At 36.6% G+C, this 23,933-nt stretch overlaps 1 protein-coding gene across 1 annotated transcript in view; it reads left to right on the top strand.

The window, feature by feature from the left end:
* The window catches only part of LOC122809759 (histo-blood group ABO system transferase-like), a 407,052-nt gene that overhangs the window by 251,308 nt on the left and 131,811 nt on the right, over nt 1-23,933 (top strand). Inside the window, exon 6 of the mRNA XM_044081483.1 lies at nt 20,957-20,992. Coding sequence (XP_043937418.1) covers nt 20,957-20,992 — 36 coding nt within the window. The remainder of the gene's footprint in view (nt 1-20,956; nt 20,993-23,933) is intronic.

Genomic DNA, 23,933 nt, shown 5'->3' with positions numbered 1-23,933 from the left:
TAGTGTGCAGCTTAGCACAAACAAAGGAAATGGAGAAACACAATGAATGTCAGATGTAGCTGTGCTCATCTCATTTGCATGATACTTAGCAGTGTGCAAACCTGAACTAGTGACCTACAAAGGAAGCAGACAGAACACATGCAGGCAGGGCATAGGCAGTGTAAAGGTTAGAAAGGATACAATGCTGATGTTTTTGCTTTCTATTGTACAATGCCACTAAGTGAAGTTGTGAGGCAGTTAGCTGCAGTCATTAAACACCTGCAGATAGGATGCAGATAGTCAACAATTTAAAATGGATACATTCTATTAATTCTGTTGGGCACCATGCAGACATGCTAAGCAGCATTAGGCAGAGATTAACAAGCAGAACGTAAGAATGAATAGGGAATCATGCAACTGTCATTTAACTATTCCTGTGGCAACAGGTGTAAGTGTAGGGATGTAATACAGATGGTCCTGGGTTCTAATATAGAAGTGCAACACATTTTTACTGTTGTTACAGTCCAATTTATAGTAATGAACACAAAAATATACAAGTGCTATTTCAACACACCGGTGGCAGCAGGTATAAATGTAGGGCTGCCATACACATGGTCCTGAGTTCTAATAAAGGAAATTCCAGACATTTTTACTGTTGTTCCATTTCACATTATATTCAGTCTCACTTATAAGACTTTAGACATAATCATAAATAATGGCACTAATATGACTTATGTGTACATATGTATGTGGGATAAGACACCCTTACTGTGTTTTCAGTTGTATGACTGAGGGCATACTGTCTACTATATGTCTGTAAGTATAATTCTGCTATCTGGATTTGGATGGCCTTCACACTTAAATAAGACACATACACAAACTAATCTATATATAAGGACCTTGTCAGGTCACACCTCAAATTGTCATCTATATTTATGAATGATTAATGACTATGTCTGAGAAGCACTTCTGTGACAAAGATGGAAAATCACCACTGTGGAAGAAAATGTTTTGCGTCTTATGCATAGGTTAGAATCCCACACTGTAGAAATTAATTTTATCAGTATATAAAGTCAAACAAAAAAATGCATTAAAGCATGAAATTTATGACCCGAATGCATGTCTGCAAAGGTAAATCACCAAACAGTTACAGAAGCAGACATCCCTCAAACTAATGTCAAGTGTCAGATTAACCTTCCAATTTAAAAATTGCTTTCCTCTCTGTTTGGCACTGTTGCTGTCTGCTTAACATTGCGCAAACATGGTTGGCATTGTTTCTTGGGTTTGCACACTACCAGTAAATGCAATAACAGGAATAGTCAGGAAAGCATTTGCCATTACTCTGCTTTTAGGATTAGACATGTCTGGCATTAGAGGGGAAGGTGCACCATTTAGAGCACAGAGGTGGGGTGTTCAGGAGTCCAGAATACTTATTGGATTCTTGGTTAAGCACCACAACCAAAGACTTCTGCAGGGGGACTATTCTAGTTCCCAGTACATGTCTGAGGCTTGGAATATTCTGGCCAAGCCTGTATCCAGTGCAGCTGGCATCCCACACACAGGAGAACAGAGTATGCACTATTTCAATGACCTAAAGAGGTGCAAGAGGGATATGCTCAACCAGTGGCTGGATGAGTTTTAGACTAGTGACATTCCACAGTTGTGTGAGTATGCTAATAAAGAGAATCTATAATACATAGAAAGCTAAATATAAGTGAGACTGATATGCATAATGCTCTTCTTTTCTTTTTTTCTTTTTTCTTTTGACAGCTAATCCTGAAATTGAGTTGAATCAGCAGGCTCATGCTGATTGTTTGGATAGACTGAGAGAAGCAAATGCTATATATGCAGCACAAGAGAAGTATTATTGTAACTTTAAAAGTTAAAGAGAGATTTTTTTTTCTATACAGTAGTAGCAAAGTGAGCATGCATATCCTACCTGTAAAAGCAAGTATGCATGCATTAGTCTGTAGCACAAACCAACTTTAGGAGTCAAGTGTAAGACTATGGGTTCAATTAGCATGAGTAACAACTATACAATACTGCATTTCTTTAATAATATTACATAAACTAAACTCTGTATAAGTGGCACATATGCCATGCTGTTAATTGTAATCTGTATAAGTGGACCAAGCAGCCTTACAATATATGCACATTGTAGGGATTATTTTGAGCAATCCATAAGTATAGCATGTAGTTGTTAGTACATATACTTAAAAATAATAGTTCAGATAAAATAGTTGTAATTAAATAATTGTGACAATGCATTGTACGTCATATATGATGATACTAATTATATCTTTTTTCTCTCACCCCAACCATTATCTCTTTTTTATTTTCTATTATGTGTCTTCAAAATGTATCCATGTCATCCGTCTGTAACAAATCACTAAATGCTTCACAGCACAGCAAGGTAGGCCAATCCCAATGGATCAGCCTGTGCTCCCACTCCACTGGCTCCAGCACCAATGCCCAGCACATCTGGGACCCAACCTGGCAGTACTGCCACTGCTGCCCCTGCACTACCTGCATCCTCAGGTAGAACTACCTTTGCAGCCAGAGCTGTGGTACCCTCCAGGAGTACTGGCAGAGGTGGGAATTTATTCACCTGCCAGGAGATGCCAGGGTTGGTGTGTAGGGTCATGCACAGGACCATTGGTGTATGCCTATGCCAAATGGAGTGGTTGCTCTCCCTTAAAGTACATAGGAGTTGAAGGTGTCAAGCACTTCAGCAACCAGTGGAGTAAGAGGGCAGTGATGACAGTCCTGTGGGTGAGGATTAGATTCTCACTATCTCCATGTTTGATGGGCATGAGCTTGCATTATCCACCACCCCACCCCAGTCATAGTGTCCCCCAACCTTTTGTGTCCCTCACCATCCCTGTGTCTTGTTTAACTGATCCAGAAATACCAACATACCTTACCCAGCATTCCTCTCTTACTGAAGTAAAAAAACAAAAAAAATGAGCACCCGTCCCACAAAACAAAAATCATCCCATACATACCTCTCCATTTTGCACACATGTTTTCTTGACACATTTGATTTGGTCCAGTTGTCTATACAACACGATTGCATTGTTGTCACCCTCTTTGTGGAGGTGACAATCCAAATCCAGCTAATATTCTGTACATGTTTTCAGTTTACACTGTTAAAGAAATGGATAGCTATGGTTCTTTCCTACCTCCCTTCTGCATATTCCTATATTGTTTTACCTTTGTTCTTCCCCCTGCTTGCTCACCATTTCACCACTTTCCTATTTACCCCATTTTAACACCTATAATCTCAAAAAGTCAAGTCACACACAACACATATAAGTACCAAGAAAACCAATGGAGCCCTTCACTTTTTGGCCTCTGTGTTTGTGCGGAGTTTGGCATTGCATACCAATACCAAGAGATGGTGAATGGCTCTTTTCCTGGTGCACTTACCTCCACACAGTGCCACTCAAAGACTATGTACTGTGTTAAAATATAATAACACATGTGAAAGTAGAGTAAAGTAAAATTGCATTGCTTTATCAATACCTATTAAAAAGTATTATTTACACCTGGATTCAATCCCTCTATCATCGTGGGATGAAAAAGGAATGCGTCAATGCATTGTGTTTCATACAATCGATACTAACTCTCATAATTTTAACAATGAGCCTTGTATTTGCACATTGCTTAACCATGCGCAAACAAGGTAAGCAGTAGAAATGTGTATCTTGAATGTGCAAACACTTTGCCAGCCATCACACAAACCTGCTGCTCAGTGGTGCACTGTGCAAAGTAAATAACTGCATGTATTAGTTCTGTTCTCTGTCCATTTAGTCTTCATGTCATGAAAATGCATGTGGAAACATAAAAAACAGAGCCCCATCAAAGAATATATCACATATTTACAATGCAGCAAGGTGTTAACTCCCCCATGCACTTCAACCTTGGTTTCTCAGTATTTGTTCATAAATATATCAACTACACTACAAAAATTAATAAGAAATGGTGTGTGATATACCTTGCACATCTTTAGAATGACCATACACATTCAGATTTTCAAATATTTGTAGTGAAGTGGACACCTATTTGCATATAGCTTGAAAAGCTGTCTCATAAAGTATACCTGCACATTGGAATGCCATCATCAACCACCATATAATACACATTACATACTCATCAGTCTGGTAATGTGCAGAACTTGAAATATCTTGATAGTTGAACCTGCCCACACATCCATTTCATGCTTGTCTCTCAACATCATCTCTCCATCATCCACTACTGATGTCATCCAGTATAAGTCATCCTGCAGCCTTGTAAAAGTCAGACTTGTGATGTGGCACTTGCATAAATTACTGAGTTCTCCAGTCTAGGTATTTAGATAGGTTGGGGTTCTGTTCTCACTGCAATCAACTGGGAGGTGTGTGTGCCTATGTAGTCAGAAAAGCATAAGGGTGTATCCTGCAGTTACCACTCCATTCCCATAGATTGCTAATTTTTTGACACTTGCACATGCCTACATATCCATTTCATGCTGGCCTTCCAAGATCTTCACCCCAACATCAACTGCTGATGTCATACACTATACATTGTCCTGCAGCTTTGTAAAAGTTAGACTTGTACCGTGGCTCTTGCATAAAGAGTTCTCCTGTCTGTGTCCTTAGTTAGATAGGAGAGCTAATCTCACTGCAGTTAACTGGGGTATGTGTATGTGTCTGTGCACTTGCTTGACATCAGAGAGAGCATTTTACACCAGCATGTGCAACACTAATATTACCATTTACTCCTCACCAAACACTGCTGATGTCATCAGCTATAAAGTGTTGCCTAATACTCTCCAGGTCAGACTTGAGCTGTAGAACTTGCCTTAAATACAGAGTTCTCTAGTCAATGTACTTAGGTAGGGGTTCTGTTCTCACTGTAGTTAACTGGGTTGTGTGTGACTGTTTGTGCACTTGCTTGACATTAGTGATAGCATTTTACACCAGTATGTGGGACACTACTATTACCATTTACTCCCCACCAGACACGGCTGATGTCATCAGCTATAGCTGATTTGCAGATGTGGGGTATTCCCATCAGGGCAGAGTCAGAGACTAGCCTGCAGGTCAGATACAAGTCACCTTATCCTATATGATACAGGTTACAGTGACAGAGCTTTCAGTCTATCTACATGTGTCATAGCATGGTTTGTAGGGCCTATATTTTCTTGGTGAGAAATCATAGACCTTTTCTATATGGACACTAGTAATATCCTGACTGTGTGCAACAGACTTGTTTGAGTTGTTAATGCTAAATCCATGACTTTTACATCTGTTAGATGTCCTGGCAGAGGTTATCGAGGGCAGGCATGATGAGAACACTATCATCTTGTGGAACTTGACCAGGCAATGCCATTTGACACAAATCCACACTGAGGTATTCACTCAACACTATCAGATGTGGCCATAAATAGCTATATCACAAACATGGATCACATATATTGCATCTAAATATGTTGAAATGTGTTAAATGATGTATAGCTCTGGTCCAGTGATCAGGTCCATACATCAGGGATGTCTGCTAGGGCCTTTTCTGTTCATTATTTACATCACAGATGTCAGTATTGACATACACATCCTGTGCCCAAACAGCTGTCTGGAGGACTACAGATTGTGAGCAATCATTGACTGCAACTGTGATATTAGTATAATACAGACAATATCAACACACACCAAAGATTGCTACCACAGCCATGAAAACACATGAGATGGAACAAAAACATGAGGTGGTGTTACATTATGAAAACAAATGTACAAATCAAGGATAATGTAGATATTACACTCTATAAGAAGACCAATTAGTATGTGACCTGTGCACTGGGGTAGATAATATGTGGAACATTCACCAGCATGTGGCCACAGTGGTGAGTGCTCTCTTATATGTTACACAACTACTGAGCATGTGCAGGACATCCACATCAAAGGCCATAATACCTCCATGGACCACAGCCTTTATCACACCAATAACTGAGTAGATGCACCCTTCTTCATGTACCTCTCTACACATCTTCCAATGATGTGTAACTGAAGTGCAGCACCTTTGTCACACAGAGCTGCCACATATGTTATTGGCCATATCTAGGTATTCTTTTTGTTGTATAAACATTACTGTCTGATGGTGCAGCACACCCATCAAGGTATTACACCAGATGCATTTGTGATACCTGTTCTGGTGATGCACACAGTATATACATAGCTGTTTGACAATATTAATGGCATGAGTTACATTCATGACAGTGTGGATTATGCTATATATATATATATATATATATATATATATATATATATATATATATATATATGCCACGCACACCAGTCAACTAGCCTGCATTTATCATAATGTCGCATACAGGTTTAACAGTGTCTCTCCTAACAACTCCAGCTGATGTTACAGTGTCAAGGCATTGTGCTTGATTACCCTCATAAATTGCTGACATGTCATAATAGTTGTACATGTGTGTTTGTGCAGAGCCATCTATGATCACTCAGAATCATATATGTTGTATCTATTATTCTGATATTGTCCATGATTGTGCATTCAGGCATATCAGTTTGCACAACTTCGCAATATGCAGCCAACCCCAATTGTATATTACATCCCTGATAGATGTCCTCTCTATTGTTCATGTCAGGATGCTTATCTCACAAAGACATATCTTTTCCATTGTTATGTCACTTGTCTGACAGTCATATGATATACATTTTTACTCTGCAGTCTGTACTGTACCATGTTGATATGTGATTAGTATTCCTGCAACAACTGTCTTTCATTTACATGCCCTCATCTGCTGTACATTAATGTTTCACCTGTCCTCTTTCTCTGTGTTCATTCCTACAATTCATCTGTGTGTCCCTATGCAATACAAACACTTCCCTTGACTGTTTATTTTAAATGGCAGTCCATGTACCCTTACAGATCATTTATACAACTTTTGTACAGAATGGCTTGAATGGGTTTTCACACTACTCTGCACTGTATGCACTGTCCTGTACTGTGTTTGGAACACATACTTTACTATATGATAAATCCCAGTAATCACTGTGGCATTCCGAGCAATCCCACTAACCTAGATTGCTGTAAGGGAAACAGGTTCTCTATCCATATAGCACTACATGGTTTTCTGGCCACCAACACTTTTGCCTGACACAAAACCATGCTTGTTTATGTTTAAATGCGGTGAGTGGCATGAATATGTAATTATTGCTGCTGCTCACTGCACAGACATGTAAACTCTGTGTAAGCTTTGCTCAAAGCCTACACAGAGTTTTTGAATCCTGCTAAATGTTGTTTGATATTGATGCCTAAAGGCAACGTATTGTTTTCATGTTGTTATAATTTTGCTTTTAAATTCATAACAGCCTCAGAACCCAAATGTTAACAAATACAATGTAAAACTATACCACTAACCAACATATGCAAAGATTTAATCCTTTTGAAAAATCTGTTAATCTGCACAAAATTAAAAAAAGGTATCTCAGAGCACTCTCCAACTGTTGTCACCATTATTGACCTCTAGTACCAAATTAATAGATGAGGTCTCTTGAATAAGTAATGTTAAGAAAATTAATACATAAAAACTGTAAGTAGGAAGAATGCTGCAGACACTTAAGAACTTCAAAACTTCCAGTTGAGGAAGAACAAACCTGAGGCTGTGGATTCCTTTTAAAATACAGCTTTATTTATTCAACATGCAACACACAGAGGAGTGCAGTCAAATCAAGCAGTTCAGTTCTTAAAAAGTAATTTAGCAATCAGCAAAACTTGCAAGTATGATTGGTCCATTTCTTTTCCATTGAATGCTTTTGTTTGTTAGACTGTACGTAATCAAACTTTATCAGAATGGTTTTAAGTACAGTACTGTAATTTCGTACACTTATATTGCCTGCAAATATAACTGAGGAAGGGGTGTGTGTGTACTTTGGAGGAATGTGTTGTTTTAACACCTCCTATCTAATCCATTTTAGCATACTTTTAATGCTAATGTGGCCATTAAGTCTTGGCTCTTTGCATGGAGCAAGATTTGCCATTTTAACTCTTTAATTTCCAGTATTGGATTGGCATCTCCAAAAAGGAGGTTTACCTGTTCAGTGGCAGCAAATCTGTAGTCTCAGTGTGTGGGCCAGACCCTGCTATATTTGGCTAGAGCATTTCTCTCATCTTGTGATCCTTTGGCCTAAAAGTGTTCCACGATCCTGTCCTTAAGTTTTCCTGTTGTTTTCTCTATGTAATAATAATCCAAAAAGCAGGGCAAAAGAAGGCTTACACACTCCAAAATGCTTTAATTCCACATAGTACAACTGAAAACTGCTTCAGCCTAATGCAGTACATAAAAAAGTAACACAGCAGTTAAAAATAATCCAAAAAGTGAAGAATGTTTATTCCACTAACATATAAAAAGGAACTTCATTTGACTGAAGCAGTTTTTAGCTGTACTACGTGGATGTAAAGCATTTTAGTGTGGAAGCCTTCTTTTGCCCTGCTTTTTGGATTATTAGTGCTGGTTTGGTGTTTTTCCTGTTTCCCTATGTAATAGGCCTCACAGTGTGTGCAGATACCTATGTATGCTACACATTGGTAGATTGACAATTACAGTGGCACCGAATTTGGATTTGGTGCTTTGGGGTTTTCAGAAGCACTATATCTGTAGCCAGTATCTTTTTGCACCAGTTCCAGTGCCTGCACCGGCTCATGCCTGGTGGAGTGAAGGGGGGGTCTGCCCAATCTGTATGGTGGTTTCAAGGGTGTGCTTCAGATTGCATGACCTTTTGTAGCTGAACGAGGGTGCTGTCCCAAGTAAGGAGGCCAGATCAGGGGTGCTTTCAGTGATCCCCCAGTGTTTACTAAGGATTTCTCAGAGTGTGGTTGCATCCACAGAAATGGGGATTGGGAATCTTGGTGTGCTTTCTGGAGGTTTGGGGGGTGATGATTTGAACCTGCTTCAAATAATGGGTGGGTACTTGGTGTCCCTGTTTTGGACGACAAATTGTACTTGAGGATTTATGATGTGGTATGGATAGTGCCTCTCTAGGAATAAACCTTTGAATTCTAAAGAGAAAATAAAAAGTAAGCATTATTAATTAATCCATATCCTTTAACGTAGTGTGGTACACACTGATCAACATTCATGATAACAATGCTAATACTTGTTTCTGACGGTTTTATAACCAGCTGTGAATTATTTGCTAGTTGTTTTCAAGTACACTTGCTCAAATTTATGTAGACTAAATTCCTCAAAATTTGTATTCCATTCAAAGGTCATATGATCAACAAATTAATTAATCTGATTTTTAAATCATGGTGTAAAAGTACCTGATATCAGGTCTATATTAGAACACCAAACATTTGAAATGTCAGGTGTTCTAATATCGACCCATTTTCAGCTAACGCTGAAAATATCGAAGTTCCTAGGGAAAGAATTTGGTTGTCTATTTCTGTTGCTTCATTATATTTTTGGGCTCTGGTGGAAAGTTACAGATCGGGTTCAGGTAAGTGTGCAATTGTGTGGACGTGTGGGTTAGGGTGGGTTAGATGAGTTAGGGGTAGGATGCAGGTCAGGTAAGTGTGCGATTATGTGGGCATGTGGGTTAGGGTGGGTTAGGTGAGTTAGGGTTAGGGTGCAGGTGAGGTGACTGTGCGATAGTGACGGACCTTAGGGTTGGGTTTGGGTTAAGGTAAGTGGATAGTTAGTGGTGTTTGTATAGTTTAGTGTAGGGTTAGGTGTTAGAGCTTAGATGTATGTGTGTGGATTGCTGTTTATTTGGTGTGCTTGTGTTGTGTGTATGTGTTTTGGAACAACACCATTTTTCCCTAGGAAAAAATTCTCTGTACCGAATGTTCGATGTTTTTTTTTTTTGATTGCTAGGGTTCGATATTAGAACACTCGACATTATGAATGTTCGGTGTTCTAATATAGACCCCCTGATATCCAGTGGTAAATACTGGCCCAAATTACAATGACCAGCAGAAAGTTCACTAGATATATCTGTGGCAAAGCTGAGGAAAAATGGTTAATAGATGCTTATGTTCCTGGTGCAAGCAGGTAGAAGGCACAACTGACATTTTAGTCTAATTGGTATTTGGCTCCTGATCTGTCCACACAGTAGCACTACCAGCATGTAGAGGTAAACTAAAGTATTTAAGTAGCCATAATCATGAATGCTGCTGCTTAAATAAGAACATTCAGAATGTGTGTGTCCGTGTGTGTGTGTTGTGCCTGTGTCTTATGAACTGCAGCAAAGAGTCCATGTTAAAGTTTAGCAAATCTGATATAGTTTCAAAATGTAGCTTTACTAAACAGTTGCAAGGGATTCCTTGTAAGAGTTCATGCAATAAACAATTTTTTTTTGGGGGGGGGGTCTTCAACTCAATTTGAAGACTTTTGTTTTCGTCCTCAAATTGATTTGAAGATATGAAGACTTTTTTTTGGGGGGTGGGGGGGGGCTAAAGAAAAGCTAGCCCAAGGTGGCAGGCAGTCTTGTGATAACTCTATTTGGCACAGACAAAAATACATAAATTTTTCTTCATCGATGCTGCTATTGCATTCATCCAGAACAACATAATTAAGGCTTGAGATAATCAAAAATAGCCTTTAAATGCAAATTTCTAACAAATTGCATTAAGTCCAAATGCTGCACATTTTCATGCTTGGCACATTTTTACTACAAGTTTCAGCCCAAGTCTCAAACCAGTATGAATATATTCACTCGAAGAAAACCCAGAAATACTAAAAAGTGTAGTTTGCAAGAGAATGAGTCAATAGGTAAAGCTGAATTATTATTACTTTATATATATATATATATATATATATATATATATATATATATATATATTTATATGTATATATATATATATATATATATATATATATATATATATATAATATCTGTGTTTGTGTGTGTGTGTGTGTGTGTGTGCATGTATATATACAAATAGATATATATATATATATATATATATATATATATATATATATATAGGGAGAACATTTGAGCATCCAGTGTAAAACAATACCTGTTTAACATTTTGTTTAATTTTTTTGTTTTGAGAAACTGGTCTTTCCTCTTTCTTGTCTCCATAGTAAATTGTGCTTTCATAACGTTGTTTGCTTTGAAAAGAATGCCAGCTTCACTCTGGCTAAGTTACAAGAGATGTAACGATCTTTAGTAGTGCTGGTTACAATTGGATTAGATGGACAATTGTGAGAATGGAGCCTCAAAATGAAGATGTGGTTTGTCAATTTAAAGAGTTGCCATTGCCTTGGTATAGATGCTTAATGATTTCATCTTTATCTCTCCTATTAAATTGACTCTTCCTTGTCCAAATAAAAGCCATTCATATAACACATGAATTCAACTCTCGTGCTAACTTCTGTTTTTGTATGTTTTATGATCTGTTTTTTTTTCACTTTTTGATTACAGCTAACAATTTTATCCACTCAAATGTGTATGTAAGTTTGGTACCAAAGCATTTTTGCTCTTGCTCAGTATCATTTCTGAATGGGAATAGAAGAGTCTTTAAATAAATAGATTCATAGGAGTTATGCCCTGTTCTAAATATATTTTATAAGATTAAATGTTGTGACAGATATTCATATCACTAATTAACAGTTTCTCAAGTATATTAAGAGTATCTAACACAAGTTCTGACAACTTAATATTCTTAAGAGGTCCAGGAGAAGCAAATGCATTACTTGTTCTGTGCATTCTTCAAAATAATAATAATAAAAAAAATAAATTCAACTAAACTCCAACTCATTCCTTTTCTTTAGATCTATTCACTGTTTTAGAGCTGGTTTCTTCATTAATACATCCCATTCATAGTTCTCTGTGAGGTGTCGCTACTGAGATTCCCTAAAATACTTGGAATGTTCAAACTGGTTGCAGATGCAGATGCCATATGCCCTGACTATGAACAACATAAATAATAAAACAATGCTATAGCCACACAACACGATTCATTTGAGTTATGCCCTGTTCTACATATATTTATGACATTAAATATTCACGTCACTAATTAACAGTTTCTCAAGTTTATTAAAACTATCTAACACAAGTTCTGACAACTTAATATTCTTAAGAGGTCCAGGAGAAGCAAATGCATTATTTGTTCTGATCGAGTCAATTACTCCACTCTTTAATAAAACCAAAAGACAGTTAAGCACTTTTTGTTGCATTACAAACTGTTAAAAATAAGAAAACTTCAACTAGAACTAACCTATTTCAACAAATGTATCAAGGAAGACTTGGTCCCTAAAGGACTCCGATCATGGCAATATCCTATAAGTCTGGAGAAAGGGACTACATTTCACCATGACTTGATAAAATTCTTTAACCAACAGGTGCTAGAACTTTTGCACCTGATGTCCCAACATTACCAAATTTGGATTAATAACTTGTCGAATGATGTGAGTGAACTTGATAAGGACATCAGAAATGATTGTGACTTTCTTAGATATCAGTTTGTTTATACTAGGATATTCACTACTATTAATCAACAGATGTTGAAAATCAGGGAAACGAAAATTAGGAAACTACAGAGGGACTGAAAAGACTACAACAATGGGGTAGCCTGTCCGGACCCTCCCCTTCTCAAACGTGGAATTCGGTTGGGCGAGAACAACCTAACCGCAACAAGTTCCAATGGAAACAACAGAGGGTGTACAACACCCGCAGAGACAACAAGAATAAGAGGTGAACAGACGGGGCGATGAGGGGGCAAGTGACAACAATGACCATAATAGTGGAAATTGTAAAATCATTACGAATTTGGAAGGTGACTTCAAAATTTATAACTTTACAACTTTGAAATAGACCCTGTCTTAGTTGAAGTATTTGCGAAGGGTCTAACCTTCGTACCTTCACATCCACTTGACTTAGCTAACCTTGTAGTTGACTTTAAGTTATATATCAGAAAACTGAAGCTTCATTTATTATTGAGGCACAGGGAGCAGGAAGAGACACAGCAGTTGCAAATTAGTAGCACATACAATCCGCCGATCTATCCAACATTGCTGTTATTTGACAGGATCTGTGAGATGGACTTTAGGACTTTAGTTAACACAGTACGGTGGAATGATCATAGAATGAACTTGAATAAAGAAGAATTGGATGCTCTTGATTGTTTTAAATTCTTACCTGCCCGCCTTATGAAACCTGATTAAGGCGGTGGCCTTGTGCTAATGGAGACTGGTGATTACACTAACAAAATGACTAAAGTACTGGAAGGTGAAGCTTATATCAATGTGAGTTTAAATGAAGTGAACATAGCTTACAACCGAATAAGATCTTAGTTAACTTATTTATTGACTCTTTTATAGACGTTAAAACATTTAATTATTTGAAATGTCTTCACGTAGAATGCCTATTTTGTTTGGGGCCCCTAAAATCCACAAAAATCAGGATAATCCACCAATGCGACCCTTGGTGGATGCCAGACAATATTACTTACCCATGCGCAAAAATCATTGACAGCATATTGAAAAAGTATGTTGCTTTAGAACCACAAATATGCAAAGATTTGTGATTTTTCTTATCTAACATAAATAAGTTAGATTATAGGGAGGACTACAATTTTTTGACTATTGGTGTATGCAACCTGTATACGGTTATCCCACAGGATACAGGTACTGAATGGGTAATGGAACATATTAGATCTTTGGGAGCCGAACAGACTAAGGTAAGACTAGTGGAAGAACTGTTAGGTATTGTTCTCTCTAACAATTGAATCATGTTTGAAAACAACTGCTTTCTGCAGAAAATCGGTGTGACAATGGGGATCCCATGTGGGGCTACTTTCGCTAATCTAGTGATGGCCCACTGGGAATGGAAAGCCATACTAGATAATGATGAGATGAAACACAACCTTTACTATTATACCTGCTTCTTGGATGACATATTTATGGTCATTAAAGGGGACCTAAACCTAGCCACTGAATTAGTGGGACGTTTTAATAATTCTACACACTTTTTACATTTCACTAGTTATTTTAACAGAGAAACTGTTAATTACCTAGTTGATGAGTTGTCTAAGGAGCATGCTCAGAAAAAGTATATAGCACGTATATTTAGGAAAAAAACTTACTCTAACTCCTTCCTGCACTACACCAGCTCCCACCCTTTCCACCAGAAAAGGTTTGTGGTCAAGGGGTAGCTGGTGCATGCAGCAAGGATGACATCAGAACAACATCATTTTGAGGAAGAATGTGACACCTTGAGAATCATGTTTCTTCAGAGGGGGTACCCCAGTGACTTATTAACATAACTTATTCTGGAGGTCAGTGGGAAATGAAATTTAGGCCTTTTTAAGCCGATTCTTAACAAACCACATAGTGATTTTATATTAACACACATTGTAGAACAGGTCGATACTAATAGAGAGGGAAGCACATCAGTCATCGAGGAGGATAGACCTCGACTGAATTTTTCCGTGAGTTTTATTACTATCTTCAATCCTGAAGCACAAGGACTAAAATGGATTCTAGTAAAAAACTGGGAGCTACTTACTAATGATAGGGACATTCAGGGGAAGGTAGGAGAACAACCATTAGTCATCTATAGGAAAGGGCAAAATTTGAAGAACTTTACAGAAAACTCAAGGAAAACCATCAAAAAATATACTGGAACATATAAATGAGAAGCATGTAATCAGTGCAAGTTTACTGAAACAGGTATTAAATTTATAATAGGAGGGAAACAATATTATACAAAAGATAAATTTAATTGTAACTTTAAGTCTGTAGTATACCTAGCACAGTGTCAGTGCTACTCAGCGTTCTATGTTGGTAAAACCAACCGTAAATTCAGAGAAAGTGTCTATGAACACTCATATTATATTAGCAGAGGAAAGCTTGAGAGTCCATTAGCCAGGCATGGTTTAGAATTTCAAGAGCACCATTTCAAGTTTTGTGTTATTGATTGTATTAGACCAGATATTAGGGGTGTAGTAGAAAAAAATCCTCGTTCCACCACAGCTTATATTCTGTCTTTGTTTCTCCACAATCACACAACCGTCATTACTGGGGGTGGAGCCAAGATGGCCAACTGAAGGCAGCTTAATTTAAGAGCTCTCCAGGGGTCTCAAGACTTGTTTTAAACTGTGCAATAACCACCATTATCTATTAGGGATGGGCCTTTTTCCCCACTTTTAGAGAGACTATAATTGCTTTGGCAATTTAGACTTAACTCTTATCAGCCACTTGGACTGAATGAGTTTTGTTCAGTATAGCATGTATTTTGAAACTTAAGAGCCTGTTGAGATAACTAAAGTAAACCTTAACTCACTTCTTCGGTTACCCTATTTAACTATAAGTACATAAAAAAAAGGGGGGTACTTGTAAATAGGTATCATTATTATTCAGTTTGTTTATTATGTCAGTAGAGTTTCCTCTGTGTATTATTGTATATTTTTACATTAGAAGGAAGGTATTTAAAGAAACAGAATACTCTGCTTGATAGGTTTAAATATTTATTTCACCTTATTTTTAACTTTAGCATAAAGCACTTTTTGTCTATTATTTCCTAGATGTTTTACTTTTGTATTTTTGAAAAGATGTAGCATTATTATCAGTGAACTGTGAATCATGTTTAGTTGGATTGAAATACTCTTAATTTTGAAACTAGGGCTGGCCTATTAATTATGTGGTAATTAGGATTTGTACTTAAGCTTGTAATTATTTTATTTTGTACATTGTCTGATGATGTTTAGTCAATGGACTAAACAAAAAGCGCTTAACTGTCTTTTGGTTTTATTAAAGAGTGGAGTAACTGACTCGATTGGTTTGTTTTTTTGTTCTTAGTTTGTGAATTTTTGTTTTTTTAGTAGTCAGCATTATTTGTTCTGTGCATTCTCCAAAATATTTTAGCACTGCATTTATTTCCTAAATATATTGCAATAAATCATCTTATATTCCTTACTATCTGCACATGACTGATCTACTAATTCAACTGTTTTGTATGGGAACATTATGCTTGCAATTTTCATTCAAAACCGATAAAGGGTTCCAGTTAGTCATAGTTTTTAAATTCAGTCTTCAGTATAAAATCATACTGATTTAAGAAAAATGTTTGCTTTTAACTTATATTCATTTTGTCTGGTTCATTTCATCAAACTTATGAAAATGAAGACTCAATAATGCTATCAGACACAGCAAGGGAATCAATTTGTATATTACTCTCTCAAGTGTTTGTTTGGGAGAAATCTCACAGGATGATTGACTATGTGCTGGAAACAAAGAGGGGTGTCAAGAACTTACAAGATATTTCAGATAACAAGATATACAGAGGTATGAAAGCTAAGTGTAGATGGAAAACAGTTTTAGAAGAAGAACTGCACCAGAAAGTATGGGACTAAGTAGGTGCTATGCTTAAAACAGCAAGAAAATCCAGAAAATGTAGGATCCTCATGTGTAAGTGCTGTTTACATGCATATTTATTGCTAAACTGTCTCCTAGAACTCCTATCCCTCACACAACATGGCTTCTGTCTTTCCCATAGTACTAACACTACACTACACTTCTAACCTATATAGATGCAGTCAATAAGGCTAGTGATAACGGCAAACTAGTTTCCTTATTTCTAGACTTGTCTAAAGCCTTCAACACAGTTTGTAACAGTAAACCTTTACTTCAAATGTCCTCATTAGGTCTCTCTTAGCCCACCCTTCTGCGGTTCAAAAGCTACCTATCCAATAGGTATCAGTCAGTAAAATGGCTCCCCACCCTGTCTCTATACCTCCCAGTCACAGACAGTGTACCACAAAACACTATCTTTAATCCCCTCCTATATAACATTCTCACCAACACCCTCCACGCATCTCTCCAACAGGCCTCCATAATGCAGTATGCATATGGCTCCACACTCATTTGCACATATGATAATATGGCACACCTCCAGAAAATTACTCCTAGAGCTTTAAAAGCAACTGAAACATGGCTTTATAACTCACAACTTATGCTTAACCCTAAAAAACTACTACATATTTCCCTAAATCCTTTTCCATGAAAAAAAAAATAAAGTCCTGTCTTTTGATAATAGAATCACTGAAGTCACTTCTCATAGCAAATTATTAGAGATGATAGTGTATTATAATTCTAAATTACATCTCATTTACAAAATTGCATATGAAAAACTCATCAAAAACTAGGGGTGTTTTATAGAACCAATAACTTTCTCAATGACACAACCAAAGCTACGCTTGCCACTATTTATCTCCTCCCCACATTTCTTTACGGCACTCCCATCCATACACACCTTTAGGTATCACAAAAAATCAAAACTTGAACAATGCTATAACAAAGTTGTTAAATTTGGGTCTATATTAAAACCTCAAAAGGACTAAATAGCGAATGTATGTATAGCGACACATAAAGGTCGATGTACATACAGAGCGAAACACCTAAAAGGCAAAAGCCAGAATGCCGAACATGTTTCATCATCAGAATGTGCCACACAGGTAAGTAAAATTTAAACTAAAATATTAAATTAATTAGCTTTTGCAGGGGGGCAAGCCCCCCTGCACCCCCACACCCCTCTACTTAAATATACCAACTCTGAGACTGCACTAAAGTGGGAAAGAGGATATATTTCCTTATCCTCACCACCGTGATGCTGGCTAAGAAACACGTTAGGTGTTCCAGTTTTCGCCCTTTAGGTGTTTCACTCTGTATGTACATCGACCTTAATGTGTCGATGTACATACATTCGCACTTCTAATCTTTTAGTCTAGCAATATAGACCCTTTAGTACTGTATTGTACAAGGCTGGGGTTAGGGGAGTAAATTAGTGTTAGGGTCTGCACACAGAAATAAGGGTGGTGAAGCTGGCCTTCACCCTTCTTATTGATAAGTTTTGATGGTGGCATTATCTGCAAATAAGTCTGGGCTATGTTGTTCCTTACCTATTGACAGGTTTTAGGGAGTTACTCAGGGGATACATGGGACAAAGTGTGGTGCCCTGGAAGGTGCCATTCAAGTTTTATCATCTATCTACTAAGTCAAGGCCTAGAATATTTCTGAAAACCAAAAATAAATGAGAAGGGATATTGAGATCCCCCATCAGATTTTCACTAGGAAAACATCCTTTGTGGCATAAATTTAAATAGGTCTACTTCTAATTGCCGAAATGCCACTTACCTGATTCTCATTAGATCGAGATGACAACACTGAATGTTCACTTAAACAAACATTCATATCACTAGAATTTTAAACAGGGAAAGGAGGCAGTTGGCCAACATTCAGCAACAAGCACACCAAAGTATGCCAAACCCACCCAGGTGGGGAGACTTCACCCCTCACACACCCCCAGCTATATATATATATATATATATACCAACTCCAAGATCACAATGTAGTGGGGAAAAGAACAAATTTCCCTATGTTGGCCAGCTACCTCCTTTCCCTGTTTAAAATTCTGGTGATGTGAATGTTTGTTTAAGTGAATGTTCGGTGTTGTCATCTCGAGCTAGTGAGATTCTGGTAAGTGGTATATAGGTAATTAGAAGTAGACCCAATTAAATATATACTGGCACTAGGTTTCACACACATTAAAAAGAATATATTTTGTGCTATACTCACCCATGCACTTTTCTGAGAGTTGATTAGGCCCAGATATCTACAGGAGATTTGAACAGTATACGGCTAACTACATTTATGTGTTGTAGTCCTGATCTTGCATAGACAAGTCATCGTGACGGCTACAAACACAAATAAGATGACAAACCCTCCATGTAAAGGCCTTAAATTTTGAGTCATTGTTTTATGGAACCCAAAGTATTGGCTAAGTATGAAGTGTATTCGTTAGTTATGGCAAGTCACATTGATGATTATAGCCCTGAATTCTGGATTCTGGAAGTTGATATCTAGAGGCATAACATACTCCTTGTTGGACAAAGATCGAACGCTTGAGCTTCAATTGCCCGAGGTTCAACCCATCAACAAAACAAATGTCTCTATATGAAGTCACTGTTACTGAGTTGTGTGGGAAGTGGTGTACTTTTGGGGGAATTTTCCCCTTTTTTGAATTGGTGCAACCATGGACTTTGTATATATAAGACCGGGGTATGGAAGGCTTACCCCCCACATCAGGGAGTGCGCCCCCCTGCAAATACACTTAAAAAGTGTTTTTTCAGCAGGGTTTTGTTGGCAAATGCAGTTCAGAGATTCCGATCCTTGCTGTATTCTCTTGCATCCACTCATACTGAAGGCATTTATATTCTGACTTCAACAAACATACATGCTTGGCAGGTACCTATGGATGTAACTGCAGTAAGAATTTAATGATATATCCATATGCCTGGCTGTTATTACCAACAGCACTTTGAATAAAGTGTTCTATTAAAACCTAGGTAATTATTGCAATACTCCTGTCTTTACTGCATCTCTGTAATTTATAAATTCATTCAGGACCCATATCAAAACATGCTTTTTCATGTTTTCCAGTTTCATAGTAGAATATTTATACTAATACTGTTTTCAGACATAGTTTAGATAACTTATACATTCAAGTCTAATGCTATCTTTTCTTGACTTGATATTTGTCATCAGTACCCTAATGATGACATGCATATATTGGGTTTATTTACATAACCGGTAGTGGTTTAAGACACATTGTTAATATAACTGTCTAAATGATTTTTTTACATAATCCACCACCTAGAAAAATATACCACTGCTTGAAAATGCATCCAGATATCATGATTTACTGTTATACTGACAATCTGTGGAGATGATAGTACAGCTGTCTGTAAGGTACTTACCATAACAATAGATCTCTGAGGAGAGCTCATTTAATCCATCCATTAGTGGAATTTTTTCACACTTACTATTAGGGTGGTACAAAACAGGAAATTTTGCACATTTTTTTATGTATTAAAAAATGAACACATATTATTTTCTCCAAGCCTTCATTTGGCTATTCCATATGGCCAAAGATCATACATGTACTGTTTTCTTCCAAAAAATATTAAAGATTTTCTTTTTAAGATTTTATACTTAATATACCGATTACAAACATAGAACTGTTAGACAGTGGTATTCCATGTGTTGATTAAATTTACTAGATAAGATTCTGTCCTCAAAATTTTATGACAGGGCAATATTTTTCTTAATTATATAAAATAGTATTGAGTTAGCTGATACACATTCCTCTCCTTTAGAATTCCATAACAGGAACAAAAGAAAATGTAATAAAAGACCAACAGATTTATATTATTAAAATTAATGTTTTTTCCACAACAGTATTATCTGTTCTACCATCAGATATTACTAATAATAACCTAAGTCTTGACCTTCTAATGTTTTCTATCTGGTTGTCAGTAAAGAAATTCACATGAAATGTAGAAAAGGGGAAATAGTTTGCTCTGTCTAACTTTGCCCTCAACATTTTTCAGGTGCAACAAAAAAGCTGAATTTACAGGAAAACCCATCAAAGTCCCTTTGTTTACATTAGGTCTGAGTGCCTTCTTGCTTTCTGTATGTCTGTCTTAGCTAGGGCAAATATTAAAATTCCCAATAAACAGTGAGGTACCCGCCTTTCTAGAAGGTGAATACCTGCTCCAGAAATGACCATTCATCCTTCCTTTGTTGTAATAGTAAATCTCAAAAGTTCATCTTGCTGGTGATCATTTCAGAAAGGAAGGAACATCTCAGCTTTTACCACTAATCGGATCTACTCTGTCATACTCATATCTGTGGTGATTTTATTTCTTCAACTGACAGTCATACCTTTTAGCTAGCATAATTTAATTTGCAACTGTATTCTTTCTGCTTGAAATATTTCTGTAGTTAAATTGGAAATACCAGAAATGTGTGATACTTTGATGGCTCTATATTTCTCTGTACTTAAATTAAATGAGAAATTGTCCTTTTTTTTTGTTAACTGCTACTAGAAGTGGAAAACATAGAAATGTAATAACTTTAATCTCTTAACAAGCCAGACATGTCTTCTTCTTATTTTTTTCCCTCTAGAATGAAATACAAAATGCCCAGTGCCCTGAAACAACTGTAAGTATTTATTAATTTGGTTTAATGATTTAGTGGCAGTGATTCTTTTTATATTTTACTTTATGACTCATTTTGCTGACTACAGAAGATGGTAACTACATTAAGAAAACAAGGAGCTCTCCACAAGTTTGCACGTAGCAATAATAAGGCTGAAACAGCTTCTTGTATTAGGAATGTGAAAAGGCTTTGTCAACCACAAAGTTTTTAAAATCCATTTGTTGCATTCAGATTGATATGAACCTGTAATCATATTACAGATTTCTGCAAAATACTAGTGCAATGAACAGGAACAGAGTTTTGAACTATGATACTCAGTACAGCCACTTATCAGCAAAGTGTTTACTATGACGCATTGTTTATTATTTATTTCCTAACCAGGTAAATTCACTAGGCATCAATATATCTTTCTAGGAGGAATCTAGGAGATCTGTTTGCATTTGCCAACACATGGTAAAGTTTAGTCCAATCTTACTGTACAACACAAGGGTCCCAAATTATGTGATAATAATATGTACCTTCAGTCCTGCATCTCCAGCAACTTAAAGTGTTTATCCAACATCTGCATTTCAATTTTTTTGTAAAATGCTACCATACATTTATAATCTTAAAAAAATAAATAAAAGATGCAAAATGAGAGAACAGGAATATTTCAACCTTTAAGAATTTCAAACCAATCTTCCTTGCTTAGGGTTCCACCCACCAAGTCAGACCAGCATTGCCTAAGACAGTTTTGTTTTGAACTTGAAAATTCTCCTAAAAAAGAGGTATAATGTAGCTAATTTAATGGGACACATTTTTGGAAAACTGGGCTTATGGATGTAATAATAAAAGAATGAATTATTTTGTAAAATATTTGTTAAAGATACTTCCACCAGAATAGTCTGACTGAGCAATTAAGCTTTGAGAAATCCATATTCTAACCATGATACACATATATCATTTTGTTTTTAATCCAGATGTATCAAAATAAGTGGGATATGACCAATCTGAAATCCACTATTGAACTCCATTCTTGTTCATCTTGCCACCAGAATGGAAAACTTTTGAGTTGTGTTTAACTCACCATGCCTTCAGGTCCCAGGGTTCCAAACCTTGTTTGCATCTCTTCCATAGGCCACAGCATGCACTGAATATATAACTTCAAGCTACGCTGAAAACCACAGCAGTCTTCTATCTGATCTGACAGCCAGGAACAGCTTTTGCATAAGTTATCATACTAGGAATTCCCAGACTTCCTAGGGCACCCTAGCAGTTTGGATATCATCAAAGCTCTACAGTCTATCCTGGCTGGTTTTTTCTCCCATAGCAGTTGCATAAAACGTTTCTGTATTTTCTTTGGCCATCATGGATAAACCATATTGGGTAGGTGACGAAGTTAAATGGTGCTTTAGGCAACAACAGCATTTTGATTGCTTACACTCTGTGCCAAAAGTGTAAATTTAAAGGTCTCCAACTTAGCATACTGTCTTTTACATGTTCATCTAAAATCTTACAATTTTTATTCAGCATGTTCTTAGATGGGCATTTCATAACAATATCCAGATATTTACATTCAGTGGCTCTCCAGATTCCGTTAGACAAAAAGATTAAGTCTCGGAGTGAAACATGCTGTATTTATAGGGAATTGAACAAGCTTGGTCAGATTCAGTTTTATCCACGAAACAGTGGCAAATTGTTTAATAACGTTAATATAAAAGGAATAGCATTGCTTGTGTCTCTGACCCATATATCCCATCATCTGCAAACCATGAAGATAAGACAGTTCCTGAAGCATATTAGATTTTGTAAACAAAGCTACCTTTATATCTAGATAAGAGGCCAAATCTCGGGTAACCAATGCAAATAATAAAGGGGAAACTGGGCATCCTTGTCTTATGCCTCTTGATAACTTAAAAAAGGAAGAACAGTCACCACTGGTGACAACAAATGCCAGTGGGTTTCTGTAAAGTAACTGGTAAGAGAAGTTTTATTTGAATTTATATTTTATTTTTACCACTGTGTTTCACTGCTTGTAGGAAGGAAGTGATAGCTTGTAGACAATAAGATTTACTTTGATTTATAATTTGTTGTTTTACCTTTAATTTTCATCCTATCTTGTTTTGTGATTTATTGATCTTTACTGTTAAAAAGAACTGCGATTGTGAACAATAGTAAAGGAATTACAGCTTTTGTCTAACTTTCAGAACTTGTACAGTCACAACAACTTTACTGTACTTAAGTACTTAGTTGTATATTGCTTGTGTGATTTTTCTTATAGAATTTAAGTTCTCTGAGTTCTGCGGTTACTGATTTTTAGTATTCTATTCTTTTCTAATTTTTTATTTGTTTGAAACTGAATATGGATTCCTTAAATGAGTATGCTATTAGTAATTTGCTATAGCACAAATATCTTGTAGAGTGTAATAAATGCTATGCACATTTTAACACCTGAAAACACTGGTGATCTGTGTTCCTTATTTAAAAAGTCGGATGATTTGCTTACCATTATTAGAAGTAAATCTAGACTTATCGATGACGATTGCACTTGTGCAATTGGCACTGCTTGGAGAACTGTTGTTGCATATATTAATGACTGGACTGGTGAGATAAATAATCTTAGGCCAAGAGCAACTAGAACACATTTAGGCAAATGATGTATCTATTGTCTGTAAAGAGCATTCAACCCCTTGAAACAAGACGGTGCCCCTGACAACGCTGGAATTCTGGATGCAAGTATTCATCAATCTGATGATTCAGAGTGCTTAGAGGGAAATAAAGAAAGAAAGAAAGACGTTCACAACAAATAAGGAAGAAAACAACTGATTAATGTCTGTAAAGTAAAGAGAATATTTACTAAAAAGGACACTGCGTTATGTAACATACAGATTACAGGGAATTATAACATTTTTTTTATCAGAAAACCTTAAGTCTACAGAAAAAGGCATAATTTCTCCAAAAGAGA

The sequence above is a fragment of the Protopterus annectens genome, chromosome 8.part0, assembly GCF_019279795.1.
Source record: "Protopterus annectens isolate FY-2018-M chromosome 8.part0, PAN1.0, whole genome shotgun sequence".
Lineage (NCBI taxonomy): Eukaryota > Metazoa > Chordata > Ceratodontiformes > Protopteridae > Protopterus > Protopterus annectens.
This window is presented reverse-complemented; position numbering and strand designations above follow the sequence as displayed.